Genomic DNA, 17,016 nt, shown 5'->3' with positions numbered 1-17,016 from the left:
GAGAATAGGAGTGTTCCCGCTGTGGCGCAATGGGATCAGCAGCATCTTGGGAGCACTGGGATGCAGGTTCAATCCCCAGCCGCCACAGTGGATTAAGAGCTGGCATCGCCACAGCTGTGGCTTAGGTCATGACTGCGGCTTGGATCTGATCCCTAGCCTGGGATTAAGAGAGAAAGATAGAGTAATGTTTTTATAACATGGCAATAGCATGGTAAGAAAAAAAAAATGCCTTGGCTTTTCTGTAATGCTTTTTATTGCTAGAAAGCCATGTTGTGTTTTTTCTGGGCAGTAGTTTAGGAGTCAATAAAAATTATAGCTCATGTTTGCTAGTACTTACTTATTGGTAAGTCACTGTGTTAAGTGCCTTACATACTTCCGTACAGTTAATACATGTAAGGTGTCAACTGATTTCACATTCAAAACAAGGCTAAAGAGAAAGTGGAGAACGTAGTCATTGGAAAGTACATATGTTGGTGATGAGTCTCCATGATTTCAGAGCAGAGTGTGTTTTAAACCCTGACCACAAATTTCCCAGTGTTTCTTTTTGTTTGTTTGTTTGTTTGTTTGCCATTTCTTGGGCCACTCCCGAGGCATATAGAGTTCCCAGGTTAGGGGTCCAATCAGAGCTGCAGCCCCCGGCCCACACCAGAGCCACAGCAATGTGGGATCCAAGCCATGTCTGCAACCTACACCACAGCTCATGGCAACACCAGATCCCCAACCCACTGAGCAAGGCCAGGGATTGAACCTGCAACCTCATGATTCCTAGTCGGATTCGTTAACCACTGAGCCATGATGGGAATTCCAATTTCCCAGTGTTTCTTAATGTCTCCCCTCTCCTTTCTGTGAATGAGGCAGGATGATCCGGGGGACAGCTGACTAAAGCATTTTCTTCATCCTGAGGACTAGTTTTTGCCATCACATGTTGCATAATTATTCACAGTATAGGGACCCAGCCAGTGGCCGCTTTTTACAATTGTGGGAACCAAGGCTCAGAGAAGGAACCGGATTTTTCTAAAATCCTTATCTCTGGGCACATTCATGTTGGAACTTAGGGCCTTCTCACATTCCTACTGTGATTTTTCCTAGGCTACAGTTCTTTAAAGTTTATCTTGAGAAACTTGGTAACCCTTTTCTCCTGATTAAAGTTGTCTTTTTCTCCTGAGTAATGAGCTACCTTTTGTCCCCCACCCCATCCACTTGCTTGGAAAATCTCCTTTTGGAATCAGCCTCCCTTTCCTCCCCTGATGAGGTCGTGGCTCACAAGCCTGGCCTTGCGTCAGAACCATCTGGAGGCGCATTAAAAACATCTGTCCCAGGGTCTACATACCAGGGCCCCCAGAAGCTTGTTTGTAATGAGCTTCAGGTGATTCTCATGAAGAGTTTCATTCACCTACTTGATGGGGAACCATTGTGCGAGGGAACGCACAGCCCTGACCTGGAGATCAGGCAAGAGGCAAATGGGAGTGAGTTCCTGCTTCTCCTAAACCTGCTGCCTCACTGGGGAGTGGTCCTGAAACGGTGTTTGCTTGCTCAGCCCATGTGCCTGTGGCTCAAGTCACAAATGTAGACATTTTTCTTGGTTTCTTTCTTTCTTTATTTGCTTTTTTGACTGCCCCACAGCATGTGGAGTTTCCAAGCCAAGGATCAGATCCAAGCCGCACTTGTGACCTAAGCCACAGCTGCTGCAATCCCAGATCCTTAACTCACTGTGCCAGGCCGAGGATCGAACCTGCATCCCAGTGCTCCAGAAACAACACTGATCCCATTGCACCACAGGGGGGGAACTCCTTTCTTGTTTGATTAACATTCTGCTTCCTCAAGAAGTTGACATCAGGATCAACAGGAGGATTCTGTTTTGCAACAGGCAAACCTCTTGCTACAATCCTTTCCTTCTTCCCTCTTCTGTATTCTCAGATGTGGACTGAAATGTCTACCCTCCAGGACTATCCTCAAGTGTTTTGAATTACCCACAAAACTATTGGTTAGTAGGTTCTGGAGTCAGGTGCATCTGGGTTTAAATCCTATTCTGGGAGTTCCCATCCTGGCTCAGTGGTTAATAAATTCGACTAGGAACCATGGGTTTTGGGTTCGAACCTTGGCCTCGCTCAGTGGGTTAAGGATCCAGCATTGCCGTGAGCTGTGGTGCAGGTTCAGCAGCTGCAGTTCCAAGTGGACCCCTAGCCTGGGAACCTCCATATGCCGAGGGAGCGGCCCTAGAAAAGGCAAAAAGACAAATAAATTAATTAAAAAATAAAATAAATCCTATCCTGTTTGTTAGCAAATTGAAGAAGGGTTCCAGACAGCAGGGTGTTTTTCAAATTTTATTTATTTATTTAGGGCCACACTCGTGGCATATGGAGGTTCCCAGCCTAGGAGTCGAATCGGAGCTATAGCTGCCAGCCTACGCCACAGCCACAGCCACTCCAGATCCGAGGCACGTCTTCGACCTACACCCATGGAGGGAGGCCAGGGATCAAAGGGAGGCCAGGGATCAAACCTGCGTCCTCGTGGATACTAGTCAGATTCGTTTCTGCTGAGCCAGGCTGGGAACTCCAGATAGCAGTTTTGAAATGGGAGTAATTATAACTTCCTTGGAAGGTTGTGTGAAGGTCAGTGTCTGGCCCTTATTAAGTCCTCAACAGGTCTTTAAAAATACATTATAACAGTCACACTAGGTCACAAAGAAGGAAATTATGTCTTTGTGAAACTATTTAGAAATAGAGAGCAAAACTATGTGTGTGACAGATGAGGTGTTTGAACCCTGGGCTGGTGGAAATGTGAGCAGATTTAAATTACTTGCCAATAAACGAATTTCTTCAAAAATATATTTTCCAAGCAGCATTTCAGGGTCTCTGTCCTTTTCATGAGCAAAATCTAGAATAGGTTTCCATAACTTGCTTCTCTCTTTGTTTCTTAAAATGAATAGGAATTTTCTTTAAAAAAAAAAAAGAAAGAAAGAAAAAAAACCCCAGTATCTTCCTGTGGGCAGACCTTGATCTAGTCAGGGGTTTGCAGGTGGCAGAACCAGGCAAAGTCTTAAGACATTCAACATAAACCTGTGTAGAAGAGCACAGCCCATCTTGGGGAAAACAAAAACAGAAAGGCAGGAAAGGGAGGTAAAAGTCCATTTACTGGTAGAGAATTATAGTTGCAACAAGTGCCCCTCATTTGATCAGAATTCAGCTTCCATTGCCTGATAGCTCAGTGTCCTGGGGAAATTTTATAACTCTCTCTGAAGCTCGCGTTCCTCAAATGCAAAATGAAGGTAATAGTTCTAACTTCCTAGGGCTGCTGGGAATGTTAATTAAAATAATGTGTATCAAGGAGTTCCCTGGTGGCTCAGCAGGTTAAGGACCTGGTGTTGTCACTGCTATGCCTTGGGTTGCTGCTGTGGTGCGGGTTTGACCCCTGACCTGGGAACTTGCTCATGTGGCTCAGCCACAAATAATAATAATCATAATGTATGTAAAGCATTTACATTTTATAGGTTCAGTAAATATTTGTTGAAGAATAAATATTTAGCCAGGACTTCAGTATATACGGTGGTATAAAATAATGTGTGGGTAAATGAGATGTCAGAAAATGAACTATAAATCCCAAGCTAGGAAGTGTAAAATAGACCTTTTAGCCTGCTCCTTCCCCCCACCCAAGTTTTCTGATGTACAACTTTCCCAGCCCCTACTGAGGAACTACACTTGTGATCAAGAACTTGATATTCATTTTAAAGAACTGCATCATTCATTCTGTTTTCATTAAAACGCAGGTGCACCTATTATTATGTCTTTCCCACACTTCTACCAAGCAGATGAGAAGTTCGTTTCTGCCATAGATGGCATGCATCCAAATAAGGAATATCATGAGACCTTTGTGGACATTAATCCGGTGAGTACACACATCTTCCTGAGAAAAAAGCATCCATTTTATTCTGTCTGCCCAGTGTTCCTCAGAGTAGCCCTGAGCATGCTTGAGAAATATCCTGGCTTCCTTTCGTACACACGTTAAGTGGAAGGCACTCAGCTCAGTGCAATGGGATGCAGTCTCATCACCCTGCAGTTAGGAGGCTGAGTTCTCTGGAGCTAATACACAGAAATATCAGCAAACTTGCTTTAACGGAAAAAGTGAAAGTTCCATCATTGGAAACAACTGGAATCAGACCCAGGTAACCCGGTCAGTCTTCCCGTGGCCAGAAGATTGGCCCTGAACATATGTACGTTTCTGCCCCTGGACCACAGATCAGAAAACATTCCTCCGCTTACTCACTGCCAGGGAAATTTATTTTATTATTATTATTATTTTTTTTTTTTTTTTTTTTTTTGGCTTTTTGCCTTTTCTAAGGCAGCTCCCATGGCATATGGAGGTTCTCAGGCTCGGGGTGGAATTGGAGCTGTAGCCGCCGGCCTACTCCACAGCCACAGCAACTCAGGATCCGAGCCGCGTCTGTGACCTACACCACAGCTCACGGCAACGACAGATCCTTAACCCACTGAGCAAGGCCAGGGATCGAACCCAAAACCTCATGGTTCCTAATTGGATTTGTTAACCACTGAGCCACGACGGGAACTCCATGCCAGGGAAATTTAAACATATCCATTAGCTTCAGTCACTCTTGGCAAACCTCTTTATACAGGTGCTACTGAGAGTTGTTATATGATATTGTTCATTTAAAAAGCATCAGATACACACGTGCTCCAATCCCATATAAACAAAGGAGAAAAACTAAAAATTGTATTAATGGGATGTATCGTTTGACAATGTGAAAGCCTCTCACTGTAGAGACTGAGTTGAAGGTGAGGTGTCTTCATTCCTGGGATTTTGAACATGTGCATGGAACAAGCACAGAAAAACAAATTCTTGGAGCACAGCAATTTGGGGGCATTTCCCCCATAGCTGCCCTCATTGTATTTGTATTTGAGGAATCAGGGCTCTGATCTTTTTGTGAGTGAGATCAGGTGTGGTTTGCTCCCTCTCTTTCTTAGCTGTCAGTCAGTTCCTTTCCAGCAGCCAGCTATTTGAAGGTGCTTGTACCAGGGCCAGGTGCCGCCCCACACCTTGGTGCAGAGGTGGAGCTGCCATGGGGACGATGCTGCATCTGTCCTCTGGGTTCTGTTGGATGGGCCTCGTTCCACATGGCCACCATCCTCTGGCTGTGACCACATCTTCCTGATCACATTCTGGCCATCTGCCTGGCTACCCAGGCAGGGTATCTGCTGGATTTCCCTCCTGCCCGGGTCCCCAGGCTTTCCTATTTGAAGTGGGCCCAGCCCAGACCTACCCAGTCAGAACCTGCATTTTAACAAGATCCCTGGGAATTTGCATGTGGACTAAAATGTGAGACGCACTGGTCTACAGGCACCTGGCACGGTCCCCGTTCTCCCTGTGTCCTGGGGTGCTGTTTCCCCCTTGTCCCATTCCGCCTGGCACACGTGTCAGTGGCCACCCTTTGTTACCAGAACCACATAGAAACAGTGCTCTACTGAAAAAAAAAGTGCTTGTGGTTTTAATAAATCTAATGTTTTCTTTCTACTTCTCTGATTTACAGTTGACTGGAATTATCCTAAGAGCAGCCAAGAGGTTCCAAATCAATGTTTATGTCAGAAAATTAGATGACTTTATGTAAGTTTTTCTACAGAGGCAGGGGGTATTTTTGCTACCTTGGCTTTTCGGGAGCGGGGGGGGGTTGACGTTGGGTGGCGTACAGCTCACTTCTAAGTCTGTTCACCTCTACGCTTCAAGGATGAAGCATGATCAGCATTTTCCTGGGCTGCCTTGGTCTTGGAATTTACTTATTTCATTTCATCAAACATGTATAGAGTGCTTTACATGGATCAGTTATTGTTCTAAGTACTTCATGTACATTAACTCATTTATTCCTCCCAATAATCCTACATTACCCGCATTTTACAGATGCGGAAACTGTGGCACAGAGAGGTTTAACAACCTGCTAGAACTCACACAGCTAGGGAGTCTGCTCTTACCCACTCTGCTAAGCGTTTCCTCCCATAACTCTGGCTGCCTCCCTCCCTCCCTGCCTTCCTTTCCGCTGCTCCCACCCAGGGCCAGTCACCAGCTCTCCCGTGGATGGTTAAATAGTCTCTTGAGTTCAGTGTTTCCACACTCCATATCTAAAAACTACTAGTTGATTAGTGCGTTAGTTCCCATCATGGCTCAGCAGAAATGAATCTGACTAGCATCCATGAGGATGCAGGTTCGATCCCTGGCCTCACTCAGTGGCTTAAGGATCCAGCGTTGCCATGAGCTGTGGTGTAGGTCACAGACACGGCTCCGATCCCATGTTGCTGTGGCTGTGGTGTAGGTCGGCAGCTACAGCTCCGATTTGACCCCTAGCCTGGGAACCTCCATATGCCATGGGTGTGGCCCTAACGGACAAAAAACAAAAAGCAAACAAAAACCCACTAGTTTATTAGGATTCCTAAGTATAATCTCCTGCTCTGACTTATCAGTGGAAGTTGAGAAAATGCTTATGACTTAATGTCAAATGAAAAAACAGGATGCAAAACTGTAATACATATCTATGACATCTTATGTCTATATTTATCTAGTCTGTCTGCTTATCTGCAAATCAAACTTGGTTGGGTCCCTCTCCCCCCCATTAAATGTGGTTTGTAAGAATGCATTTCGTTACCCGTGTGTGTGTTTCTGAGAGAGTATAATTTAGTCGTTTCGATCTAGAGCTTAGGATCAAAATGGAATTGCAATCCTGGTGCCATCACTTCCTCACTGGTCTTGGCAAATTCCCCTGAGCTGTCGTTTCCTTGCCTTAAACCTGGGGCAGCAATACCTACCACAAGGGTCTATGTGAGAATTAAATGAGAGAATGTTCCTAAGACACCCGGGGCAGAGCTGGTGCATAGGAACTGCTCAGTGAGTGCTCCCAGCTCTTGTGAAGACGGTACTCAGTAGCCTGATTCCAAACATTCCGAGGAATGATAGCATCATTCTGCTGCAGCCTCTCCTCTGATTACCCTTGGGAGTATAGCAATCATTTTTGATGAAGTTGCTCTTAGCATCTTGTGGTTTTGGTAAAAACACTTTATATAAAAGTGCAAGCCCTTGAATTGCTAGCTGGACAGTTTGTAATCTAACTGCTGATTGATACATGTTTGTAAAGAAAGCTAAGAAGTCTGGATGCACTCTGGTTTCATGAAAGAAATGTGCTAGAATTGTCATTGTCTCGCTAGACCAGGATGCTGTCAAAATGAGGATGTCTGTAAAAATAATCTCTGTTTTGTCTTTGTAGTGAAACAGGAAACATTAGAACCCTGGTTTTCCCAGTGATGTATCTCAATGAGGTGAGTCCTGGGAGGGAGCCACAGGTATGTTTTACCTGTGGAAGCTTGGGAAACTTCCATTATGGTGCCTGCACTTAGAGCTGTGTGTAATTTAAGATGTGAGAAAGGGGAGTTCCTGTTGTGGCACAGTGGTTAACAAATCTGACTAGGAATCATGAGGCTGCAGGTTCGATCCCTGGACTTGCTCAGTGGGTTAAGAATCTGGCGTTGCCGTGAGCTGTGGTGTAGGTTGCAGACGTGGCTCGGATCCCACTAGCTTGAGAACCTCCATATGCTGTGGGAGGGGCTCTAGAAGAGGCAAAAAGACAAGGAAAAAAAAAAAAGATGTGAGAAAGGGGCAAAAGTGGCTTTTTGGAACTATTTGCCCTCAGAAAGTTTCTGTGTATATGTTTACACGAAGCTGCTTGTGTCTAGGACTTGAAAATGACAGAAAGAGGCATTTCCGCTGCAGCACAATAGGATCAGCAGTGCTTGGGAGTGCTGGGATGCAGGTTTGACCCCTGGCCTTGCTCAGTGGGTTAAGAATCAGGCATTGCTGCAAGGTGCAGTGGGGGAAACAGATGTGGCTCAGATCCAGTGGTGTCCGTGGCCATGGTGTAGGCTGGCAGCTACAGCTCTACATATGTCATGAATTAAAGGACTGATACAACCCCTAGCCAGGGAATGTCCATGTGCCGCAGGTGCAGCTCTTAAAAAAAAAGTAATCAGTTTCCCATTTGCTGATCATTAGTTGAGGAGAAAGGGAGAGTAAAAAAGAGTGTAAGGTGGTTGAAGAAATGATTAGATAAAATGTGATATTGGTAGTTCCCTTGTGGCACATTGGGTTAAGAATCATTGTCACAGCAGTGGCCTGGGTCGCTGCTATGGCTCAGACCCAATCCCTGGCCCAAAAACCTCCGCATGCTGTGACTCTGGGCGCAACTAAAAAAAAATAAAAATAAAAAAAGATACCTGCCCATTACCTGCAGTGATACGTGGTTGCCTTACCCTTCATCATAGCATAGAATTTTTTCTACTTTCAGGTAGAAAAACATATGTCATGAATTAAAGGACTCAGATCCTGTCCTAGTTCAAACAAAAGGAGTTTCTCTGAAGAAATATTTCTTTCACAGTGTATCCACAGAAATGTTATCCCTAATTGGTAGGCATAAATTGAAGTTTTAAAAATAAAGCATATTCTGAAAGTTTAGAAAACACCCACTATGGAAAACAGCTGTGGTGAATTCTTTTCTCAGCCACAGGTTGCATTTACTGTAGTTGCATTTCCTCAATTTCCCTTCTGTCTCTCACCCAGTTTTGAGGGGGAAATTGCAGGATTTTTCCCCTCCATAATTCTCAGTTGGCTGGCTTCTGTTGTTAACAGTAGCATTTTTTTTTTTTTTAGTTGGTTTTGTTGCTTTTCTTTCTTGCCTAAAAAATTTTGTTCTTTGTAGAAAATTTAGCCACAGAGATTAGCAAAGAAAGGGAAAAAGAAGATGACTTCTCACAAAACCTGAGCCAGATATATTGTTTTTAACTTGCTTTATTTTCCTGAACAATGTGTTGTAAATTTTTTTCCAATAACAACTTTGTAAAAAATAATTTGATGTTTTACATTTTGTAAAGTAACATGAGCTGTTTTGTTTTTTTCTTTTTTGGCTGCACCCACAGCATATGGAAGTTCCTGGGCCGGGGATTGAATCCGAGCCAGAGCTGTGACCTACGGATAGGTGCAGCAAGTTGGGATCCTTAACCCACTGCCCTGGGCCAGGGAGTGAACCCATGCTGCTCAGAGACAGTGCCGGATCCTTAATCTGCTGTGCCACAGCAGGAACTCAACATGTGCTCTTTATAGAACTCTTGGGAAATTAAAAATGCTATTAAAAAGTGAAGCACTTGATAAGCAAGCCCATCCCTTAAAAAGTACAGTTGTCACCTGCTTATATTGCCCTAGTATTTTTCTGGTTTTGATATTACATAGTTGAGGCCATAGGGTAGATAAGGTTTTGTATCCTTCTTTTTTCATCTAGCATTGTATAGATAGCCACATTGATAGACTTTTGAAGGGTTTGGGATTATAGTTCTAAGACAAGGCTTTTATTGTTTCATAGGAAAAATTCAGGTAATACTTACCACTTATAGGACCTAATGCAATTGCTCCTGGGTTATCACTCTAATGGTGTATGGGGAGGGTCACAGAAGTAGGGCTCTTTGACAGTGTGGAAGGGCCCTATTGTGCCAGCTTATGTTCGTTGTGCTGCATTTGAAGTCCCTTTCACTTGAACTTTTTTTTTTTTTTTTGGTCTTTTTTTGGCCACTCCCAAGGCATATGGAGGTTTCCAGGCTAGGGGTCCAATCGGAGCTATAGCTGTCGGCCTATACCAGAGCCACAGCAATGCGGGATCTGAGCCGCATCTGCAACCTAAACCACAGCTCATGGCAATGCCAGATCCTTGACCCACTGAGCAAGGGCAGGGATCAAACTCGCAACCTCATGGTTCTTAGTCGGGTTTGTTAACCGCTAAGCCACGGCGGGAACTCCACTTTCACTTGAACTTTTGCTTTGACTTTTTGTTAAAGACTAGATCGAGGCCAGGGAACCATGGAGTGAAACCTCGAGCTTTTGCTCCTCCCCAGAAAGAACCTGACTTTTCTCTCGCTAGAAAAATAAAACATGAGACTTGGATGGGACCTTGGAGACTGCTCTCTCACCCCCATTTGCCAGAGGAGACTCTGAGCCTCATGGGCCTTCACCTGTTAGTGGAAGAACCAGCCCTAGAACCACATCCTCTGCCTCCGTCCAAGGCAAATTGAGCCTAAATTAAACCCAGAGTCCCAGTAGGTGCTCATAATTTTGATGGAATTAAGCTCTTCAGAGACCTCACCCGGGACCATTTAAGGTGATAATACCTTTGCTCTTCATACAGAAAGTGTTATTCTAGAATATTTCCTTAGAAGTTCCCTTGTAGTGCAGGGAGTTCAGGATCCGGCATTGTCACAGCAGTGGTTCAGGTTGCTGCTGTGGCATGGGCTCAATCCCTGGCCCAGGAATTTCTACACACCACAGATGTGCCCCCCCCCCCGAAAAAAGAATATTTCCTTAGCTATCAGCACCCTCTAGAATTCTGGTTAGCCTCAAGACTTCCTCAAACACTTCCTGTCGAGACCTCTGGTCCTGATTAGTATGGATCCAACCAAGAGATAAATGATGCTTTCCACATGCCATTGTTGGAATATTTCATTCACTGATTCAGCTTATCACCTGACATTAATTGAGCACCTACTGTGTAGGGGGTGCTATACCCAGTGTTTAGTTGACTGAAATTAAAGTCTTACCTTCAGGACCCTCTCAATGAGAAGGAGACAAAGAGGTAAAGAGACAACTACAATGCAAAATGGGGAGACAGTGATGGAAGCACAGAAAAGGGACCTTGAACCAGGCCTACCGTGGCCAAAGAAAACTTCTGGAAGGAAATTTTGCTCAGCTGGGTTTTGAGGGATGAGTTGGAATTGTCTGATATATTAAAAAAAGCTGATACTATCTCAATATTTCTTTTTCTTTTTGGCCTTGCCCTCAGCACATGGATGTTCCCAGGCCAGAGATGGAACCTGCACCACAGCAGCAACCCAAGCCACTGCAGTGACACCGCCAGATCCTTAACCCATAGTGCCGCCGGGGAACTCCTCTCTCAGTATTTCTGAATACTTTTTTTCCCCCTTTTCCCACCAATTTTGAAAGTCAACATGTATCTTTGGAAGAAAAGAGAAGACAGTAATGCATGAATACCCCTTGTGGTTGCTGTAACTTATAAATGTATTTTCAGAATCTCTGGTTCGCTAACAGGAGGACTTACCCAAATGGTGTTGAATGACGTGGAAGAACGATATAGCAAGAAATGTTACTCTCTGGGTACTCAGTAATCAAGGGAATGTTGTTTTCTTACCCCCAGAGCGTTCTCATTGATAAAGAGACTGCAAGTCGCCTGAAGTCTGTGGTCAACACCACTATGGTCATCACCAACATCCCCTACATTATCCTGGCACTCGGTGTGTTCTTCGGTCTGATCTTCACCTGGCTCGTGTGCAGAGGACAGGGATCCATGGATGAGGTGAGCAGGGGCTGGAGGAATGTCTCCCTCACTGGGTAGCATTCGCTGAGGACGTCAGCTGTCCTGCACTCAAGGGCTGTCAGTGGGCCCATTAGGATGGATGCTGAGGGTTTATGTTGGGCACGATGATTTCATGGTTATATTACTGCTGGGCCCAATGAGAGGGAAGGGACGTGTGTCCAAGCTGGAAGTGGAGGTGGTAATAGCATGGTACTGTCCAGTATTTTGGCTCTCTGGGTGGGGACGGAGTCCCTGGGAACACGTGTTAACTTCTTGGAAAATATCCTGAAAGAAGAAGAAGATCGTACAGTGAAGCACCTGGCCTTGGGTGTCAGACTGCCCAGGTCCCAACCCCAGTTCTGCCACTTAATAGCTGTGTGACCCTAGAGACTGTGCCTCAGTGTCTTCATCTGTCAAATGGGATGATAATAGAGCCTCCCTTAGGAGTCTTTTTCTGAGGATTCAATGATAAGCATAAAGCGCTTGGTCCAGGGCAGGCGTTTAGTAAGAGCTCAATAAACATTCCTTATACGATAAAACAGCTCCGTAATTATAGAGCATGACAACCTTCCTAAGTGACCTGCAGGCCAGCCCAGGGGTCTAAATAGCTTCAGTGAGCCTTTCTTAAATTCTCACCAGCTTCCCTTTTTGAAGCCAAAGCTTCCCCCACCCCCTCTGCCTCCATTCGTGTCTGAAGTAGGAAATGAGATAGACTGAGACCGTCTAAATCATATTAGCTGTGCCCATCATGGTAGCATGAATCAAGTGTGAGGCAAGCATTTTGCCATTTCTCTCTATGGATCTTACCACCCATCTGGCATCGGAGGGTCCCTGAGATTTTCACAGGCACAGATGAAAGGCCATGTAAATGTCATAACTGCCCCTGTGATTACCCACCTTCGCGTATTCAGCAGGCAGCTGGTTACTGAGCATGCACCAGCCTCTGAGCCATTGTTCTCTGGCGGGTGCCCAACCAGGAAGGAGGCAACCTCAGTAGGGTGTGATGAGGGTTATGGTCCCACTGGGGGTGGGGGTGTCAGAGCAGGCTTCCTGGAGAGGGTCAGGGCTGAGTGGGAAAGAAAGAGCAAGGGGAAGCAGCCACGAGAAGAGGAGGCGAGTGGGATGGTATTCTTCCCATCAGTGAGAAGATCAAAAGATCTGTGCCTTAGAGTTCCCATCATGGCTCAGTGGTTAACGAATCCGACTAGAAACCATGAGGTTGCGGGTTCGATCCCTGGCCTTGCTCCGTGGGTTAAGGATCCGGCGTTGTCGTGAGCTGTGGTGTAGGTTGCAGACTCAGCTTGGATCCCACATTGCTGTGGCTCTGGTGTAGACCGACGGCTACAGCTCCGATTCGACCCCTAGCCTGGGAACTTCCATATGCCACGGGAGTGGCCCCAGAAAAGGCAAAAAGACAAAACAAACAAACAAACAAACAAACAAACAAAAAAACTCTTCCTTCCACCTTTCTCCTCCCCTCTCCCCACTTGTCATATGGAGAGAAGTTGGTGACATGACTCCCTAACCTCACTGTCCCCTGTCTCCTGAGTCTCAGGGAACTGCAGACGAACGAGCACCCCTCATACGAACCTAATGTGGCAGCGCTTGGGGAAGGAAGTGTGCGAGCTGTCGTGACCCGGACTATGACATGGGGCAACTGTCTGCGTCCTCAACTTGTCGCCTGGGGTGAGAGGAGGGAGGAGACGCCCATCGGTGGGATGAGCGCCTTCCAGCAGAGGTTCAAGAACAGACTGGCCTGCGTGGCCATCAGGCTTTCTTCAAGCCAGTGGTCCCTGACAGATTCTGTTTTTCATGTGTGTAGCAAGTATTTAATAAACTCTTGTATAGTACCTTTTGTTGTTGGGTGCTGGTAGCTCCAGGATTGTGTGACCACTGTCGTGGTTATAATGTCTCTGCATCCCTCGTTAATGCTGCTTGGTGTCACCTTAGTCAGTATGCTTCATTCACCAAACCTTGTGCTGAAACACATAAATACTCTTTTATGTTGTATTCCTCCACTCATTTCATCTGAAAACAGAAGTAAGTAAGACTTGGGGACCCAGGGTAAAAGGATAAGCCTCATTCAGTGTCATTCAAATGCATCTAATGTCCTCTTTTGAAAAGGTGTATTGCATTTCTTGCTCATCCTCCATTCATAATCCCTCCAGAAAAATAACTTAGTGTTCTGATGCCTTTCATACAGGGTAGGAATCAAGTGGGAACGGGGTTGGGTGGGGTGAATTAGGCAGTGGGGCGGTGCTTATAAACCGACAGGGACAAGCACCTGAGGATTTGTGACATGTACTTCTGTGAGTTGAAAGAATGCATAAACGGTGTTGGTGAAGACCACACAGATCTCTTACGTAGAATAGATATGTAGTTCTGATCTCTGTGCATAGTTTGTTATTTTTTTCAGTCAAAATGATCTTGATGTGGAAAGGCGTTTCTAGGAGAATGTAATTGGTAACTGACTCCCCCCATCATCCTTCGCCAAATATGACTGTATGAATTACAAGGGTATTGAGTGACTCTTTGTAAAATTATGTATGAATATCAGAAATTCATTTATCCACAACCTAAAAGTTCACTTAAATTTCAGGACATCTGACTACGCTAAAGAGACATTTCTGCTGGGACCGTCTTCTTGGTAACTCTGAAATTGTTTTTATAAGTTGTTCTTTCCTCAGATTCGGTTTCTTCTGATGTGTTGTGGCTCATGGTAACTCACTACAGAAAAGTGTGCTTATACTTCCTGTGACAATCATTTTGCTGACAGGGTGATGGTGTTTTAAAATATTGCACAGGAAGTGCCTTTAAGAAAGGTCCCGTAGGACTGGAAGCCGGGCCACCTCTCTTCAGAAGACCTCTTGGCTTTCAGTGTGACCTGAGTCAGAGGATAGGGAACCATCTGCTATCACAGAATTCAAGCATATTTAAGGGCATTTTCTTGGATTCTTAATGTTCAGTATTCATTTTTGATTGAGAAGGCTGTATATTTGTCTGGCAAAGTACACAGAGAATTTCTTAACAACTGAAGCATTCTACAGAATTTTGTTTTGTCTTTTTTTTTTCCCCCCTTTTTTAGGGCCACAGGTGCAGCATCTGGAAGTTCCCAGGCTAGGGGTTGAATCGGAGCTGCACCTGCCAGCCTACACCATAGCCACCAGATCCAAGCTGTGCTTGCAGCCTGTGCCACAGCTCAGGGCAACACTGGATCCTTAACCCATTGATCGAGGCCAGGGCTCTAACCCATGTCCTCATGGATACAAGTCAAGTTCGTTACCACTGCCCCACCACGGGAACTCCCATCTACAGGATTTTTTGTTTAAAACTGGATTGCTGAATAAGCAAATGAAAGGAAAAAAAAAAATCCACAGATTTCACAAACATATCTTCTGATCCTTGTACAGAGGAAAGAAATCATTTTAGTTTCCTTGCCCCAATTTTTCCACTCTCCACACTGAAGAAATATGTAATAGGTTTCCCTTTTTAAGGGGCAATCCATTAAAGTCTCAATTTCTCTATAATTTAAGATAGAACCTATAGATGCCCCAAATCACCAAAATGTGAAAGGAAGTGAAAACATTGCAAGTTGGAAATACTTTGTCCTTAATAATGCCAAATATCTAGATTTTTTAATTCTATCAGTATTTAACTAGAAAAGTGGCACCTCTTATTCTTTCATGCATCCACTTACTGACGCTAATAAAACTGCTAAGTCAGTGCACAGTCACTGGCTCATTTCATCACCGGGAAATAATCAGCTGTGAAGAGGAAATTTTTAAATACTACTATGTGTGATAATATAACAGTTAATGTGGGAGACAAAACCATAGTATTTTCATGTGATTCTTCATAGTTACGTGGCTTAGAATCACATTTGCTGTTTTCTTTCTGAAAAGCCTGTGGCAAACCCCTGCACTGCAGTCAAGATTATACCCTGGTTAAGAACAACCAGTGTACCTCTTTGGTTTTAGGTTGAAAATAACCAATTGTCCCTCATGCTCTTGTTCTTAGAGCCGTTATTCTTTAAGGCCCTCAAAGTGTTTGTGATGGTCCCAATCACAAACTCTGATACTCAGTTTAGGGAGAAACCAGAGAGAGGGTACCTCACTTCTCTTAGGGAAAATTGAGGAGTTCCCTGATGGCCTAGCAGTTAAGGACTCAGCGTTGTCACTGTGTCAGCTTGAGTCACTGCTGTGGCTCCGGTTTGATCGCTGGCCTGGAAACTTGTGCATGCTGCAGGTGCGACCAAAAAGAAAAAAAGGAAAAAAGAAAAAAAAAAAGCACATTAGGAGTTGAACCCAGAATGGGAAATGGGCTTTGCCATTTTTAGCTCCAGGTTTTTCCCATTAGATTTTATTTCCTCATGTTCTGGAAAGTTCACCATGACTAACCTTTTTTGAAGTTTTAAGGGAGGCTAATTTTTTATTTGAATTGCTTGAGATGAGAGTTCTGCCAAAGGCGCTTTTCGTCCTTGACATGGAGGTTCATTGCTTGTGGCTGTTAAAGAGCATACTGACCAGAATGTTCTTCATGTAGTTCACACTGCTGGTTCCTTTCATGTGAGTCTTGACATGTTTATTTCTACCCATAATGCAATGAAAGATTTCACTAATAAAAAAAAACTTTTTATGAAACTGCACTGGATGTTGTATGTTATGTCCTCAGATGTTCAATTGTTTGTGGCATTTCATTTGAAAGGCGCCCTTCACCCTCTTGATGGACACAGGCCTGGGTCACACCCCTTGGCCACCTATGATTTCAGCTCAGCTGTGGGGGACAGTTATAGGCAGCCTGACAAGCCCCATTTCCAGCAGGTCCCACACTCTGCTTTTCGGCCTCTGTGCTTTCTCCAGAGCCCTGGGAGTCCCTCAGGAGCACGGGGGCGGTCTCCAAGGTATTGATGCTTAGCCAAAAGGGACAGGAGTCGCCTGATAAGGGGTCCTTGTCCTCAGAGGAATCGTTCTCAGCTTATTCTGCTGGGCTCCTTAGCTTCGGTTACCCACAGTGGGACCTGCTTCCTATTGTCCTTTCTTCATCCCCTGTCTTACCCTCCCCACCCCCTCACTACTGCTTCCAACCAAATACTCTACCTGCACTAGCATCCTATTCAGGTGTGCTTCCAGGTAAGTGCAAACTCAGATGCAGAGCTGTCCACCCAGAGGGCTCAGCAGGATCAGAGAGCTGTTGGAGAAACACTAGACTTTTGTTTCTGCAAACATTTGGACTGAAGTTAGCAGCTCCAAAATCTAGATTGTCTTTAAAACCTTTCCCATCCCAATAATCTTGTATCTTACTTCTGAAATAGAGCAAATTCAGATCGAGCATAAAATATTTAGCTCAGTGTTGTTAAATAACATAAATGACCTTATGTGTTAAGGACACTTTATCCTTACCGACCATATGTGCTTCCTAGGGATCCCAAATCTGCTTTTAGCTGGTTTATGTTGTAGGGGAAGCTCCTGCTGCCTCTTTCTGCTTACTCAGAGGCATACAGAGACATCTGGAACTCTAACATACCAAGCCTAATTAATTCAAATCAAAGAGTACTCAAAAACCACAAAATATATTTCAAAGAATACTAATAAGGGATGAAATGTTCTGCCAGGTAT

At 44.7% G+C, this 17,016-nt stretch overlaps 1 protein-coding gene across 4 annotated transcripts in view; it reads left to right on the top strand.

Moving 5' to 3' along the window:
* The window catches only part of SCARB2 (scavenger receptor class B member 2), a 101,968-nt gene extending 85,922 nt beyond the window's left edge, over positions 1 to 16,046 (top strand). The window contains 5 exon segments of one of the 4 annotated variants that reach the window (NM_001244155.2): positions 3,767 to 3,885; positions 5,543 to 5,616; positions 7,262 to 7,313; positions 11,243 to 11,401; positions 12,957 to 16,046. In NM_001244155.2, the coding sequence (NP_001231084.1) occupies positions 3,767 to 3,885; positions 5,543 to 5,616; positions 7,262 to 7,313; positions 11,243 to 11,401; positions 12,957 to 12,995 (443 nt within the window). In that variant the 3' untranslated portion in view covers positions 12,996 to 16,046. 4 annotated transcript variants of the gene reach the window in all.
* The last annotated feature ends 970 nt before the right edge of the window (positions 16,047 to 17,016 follow it).

The sequence above is a fragment of the Sus scrofa genome, chromosome 8 (assembly GCF_054392235.1).
Source record: "Sus scrofa isolate SSC_HxYL_T2T_F1_AM1 chromosome 8, Sscrofa_HxYL_maternal_Yorkshire_Landrace_v2.0, whole genome shotgun sequence".
NCBI lineage: Eukaryota > Metazoa > Chordata > Mammalia > Artiodactyla > Suidae > Sus > Sus scrofa.
This window is presented reverse-complemented; position numbering and strand designations above follow the sequence as displayed.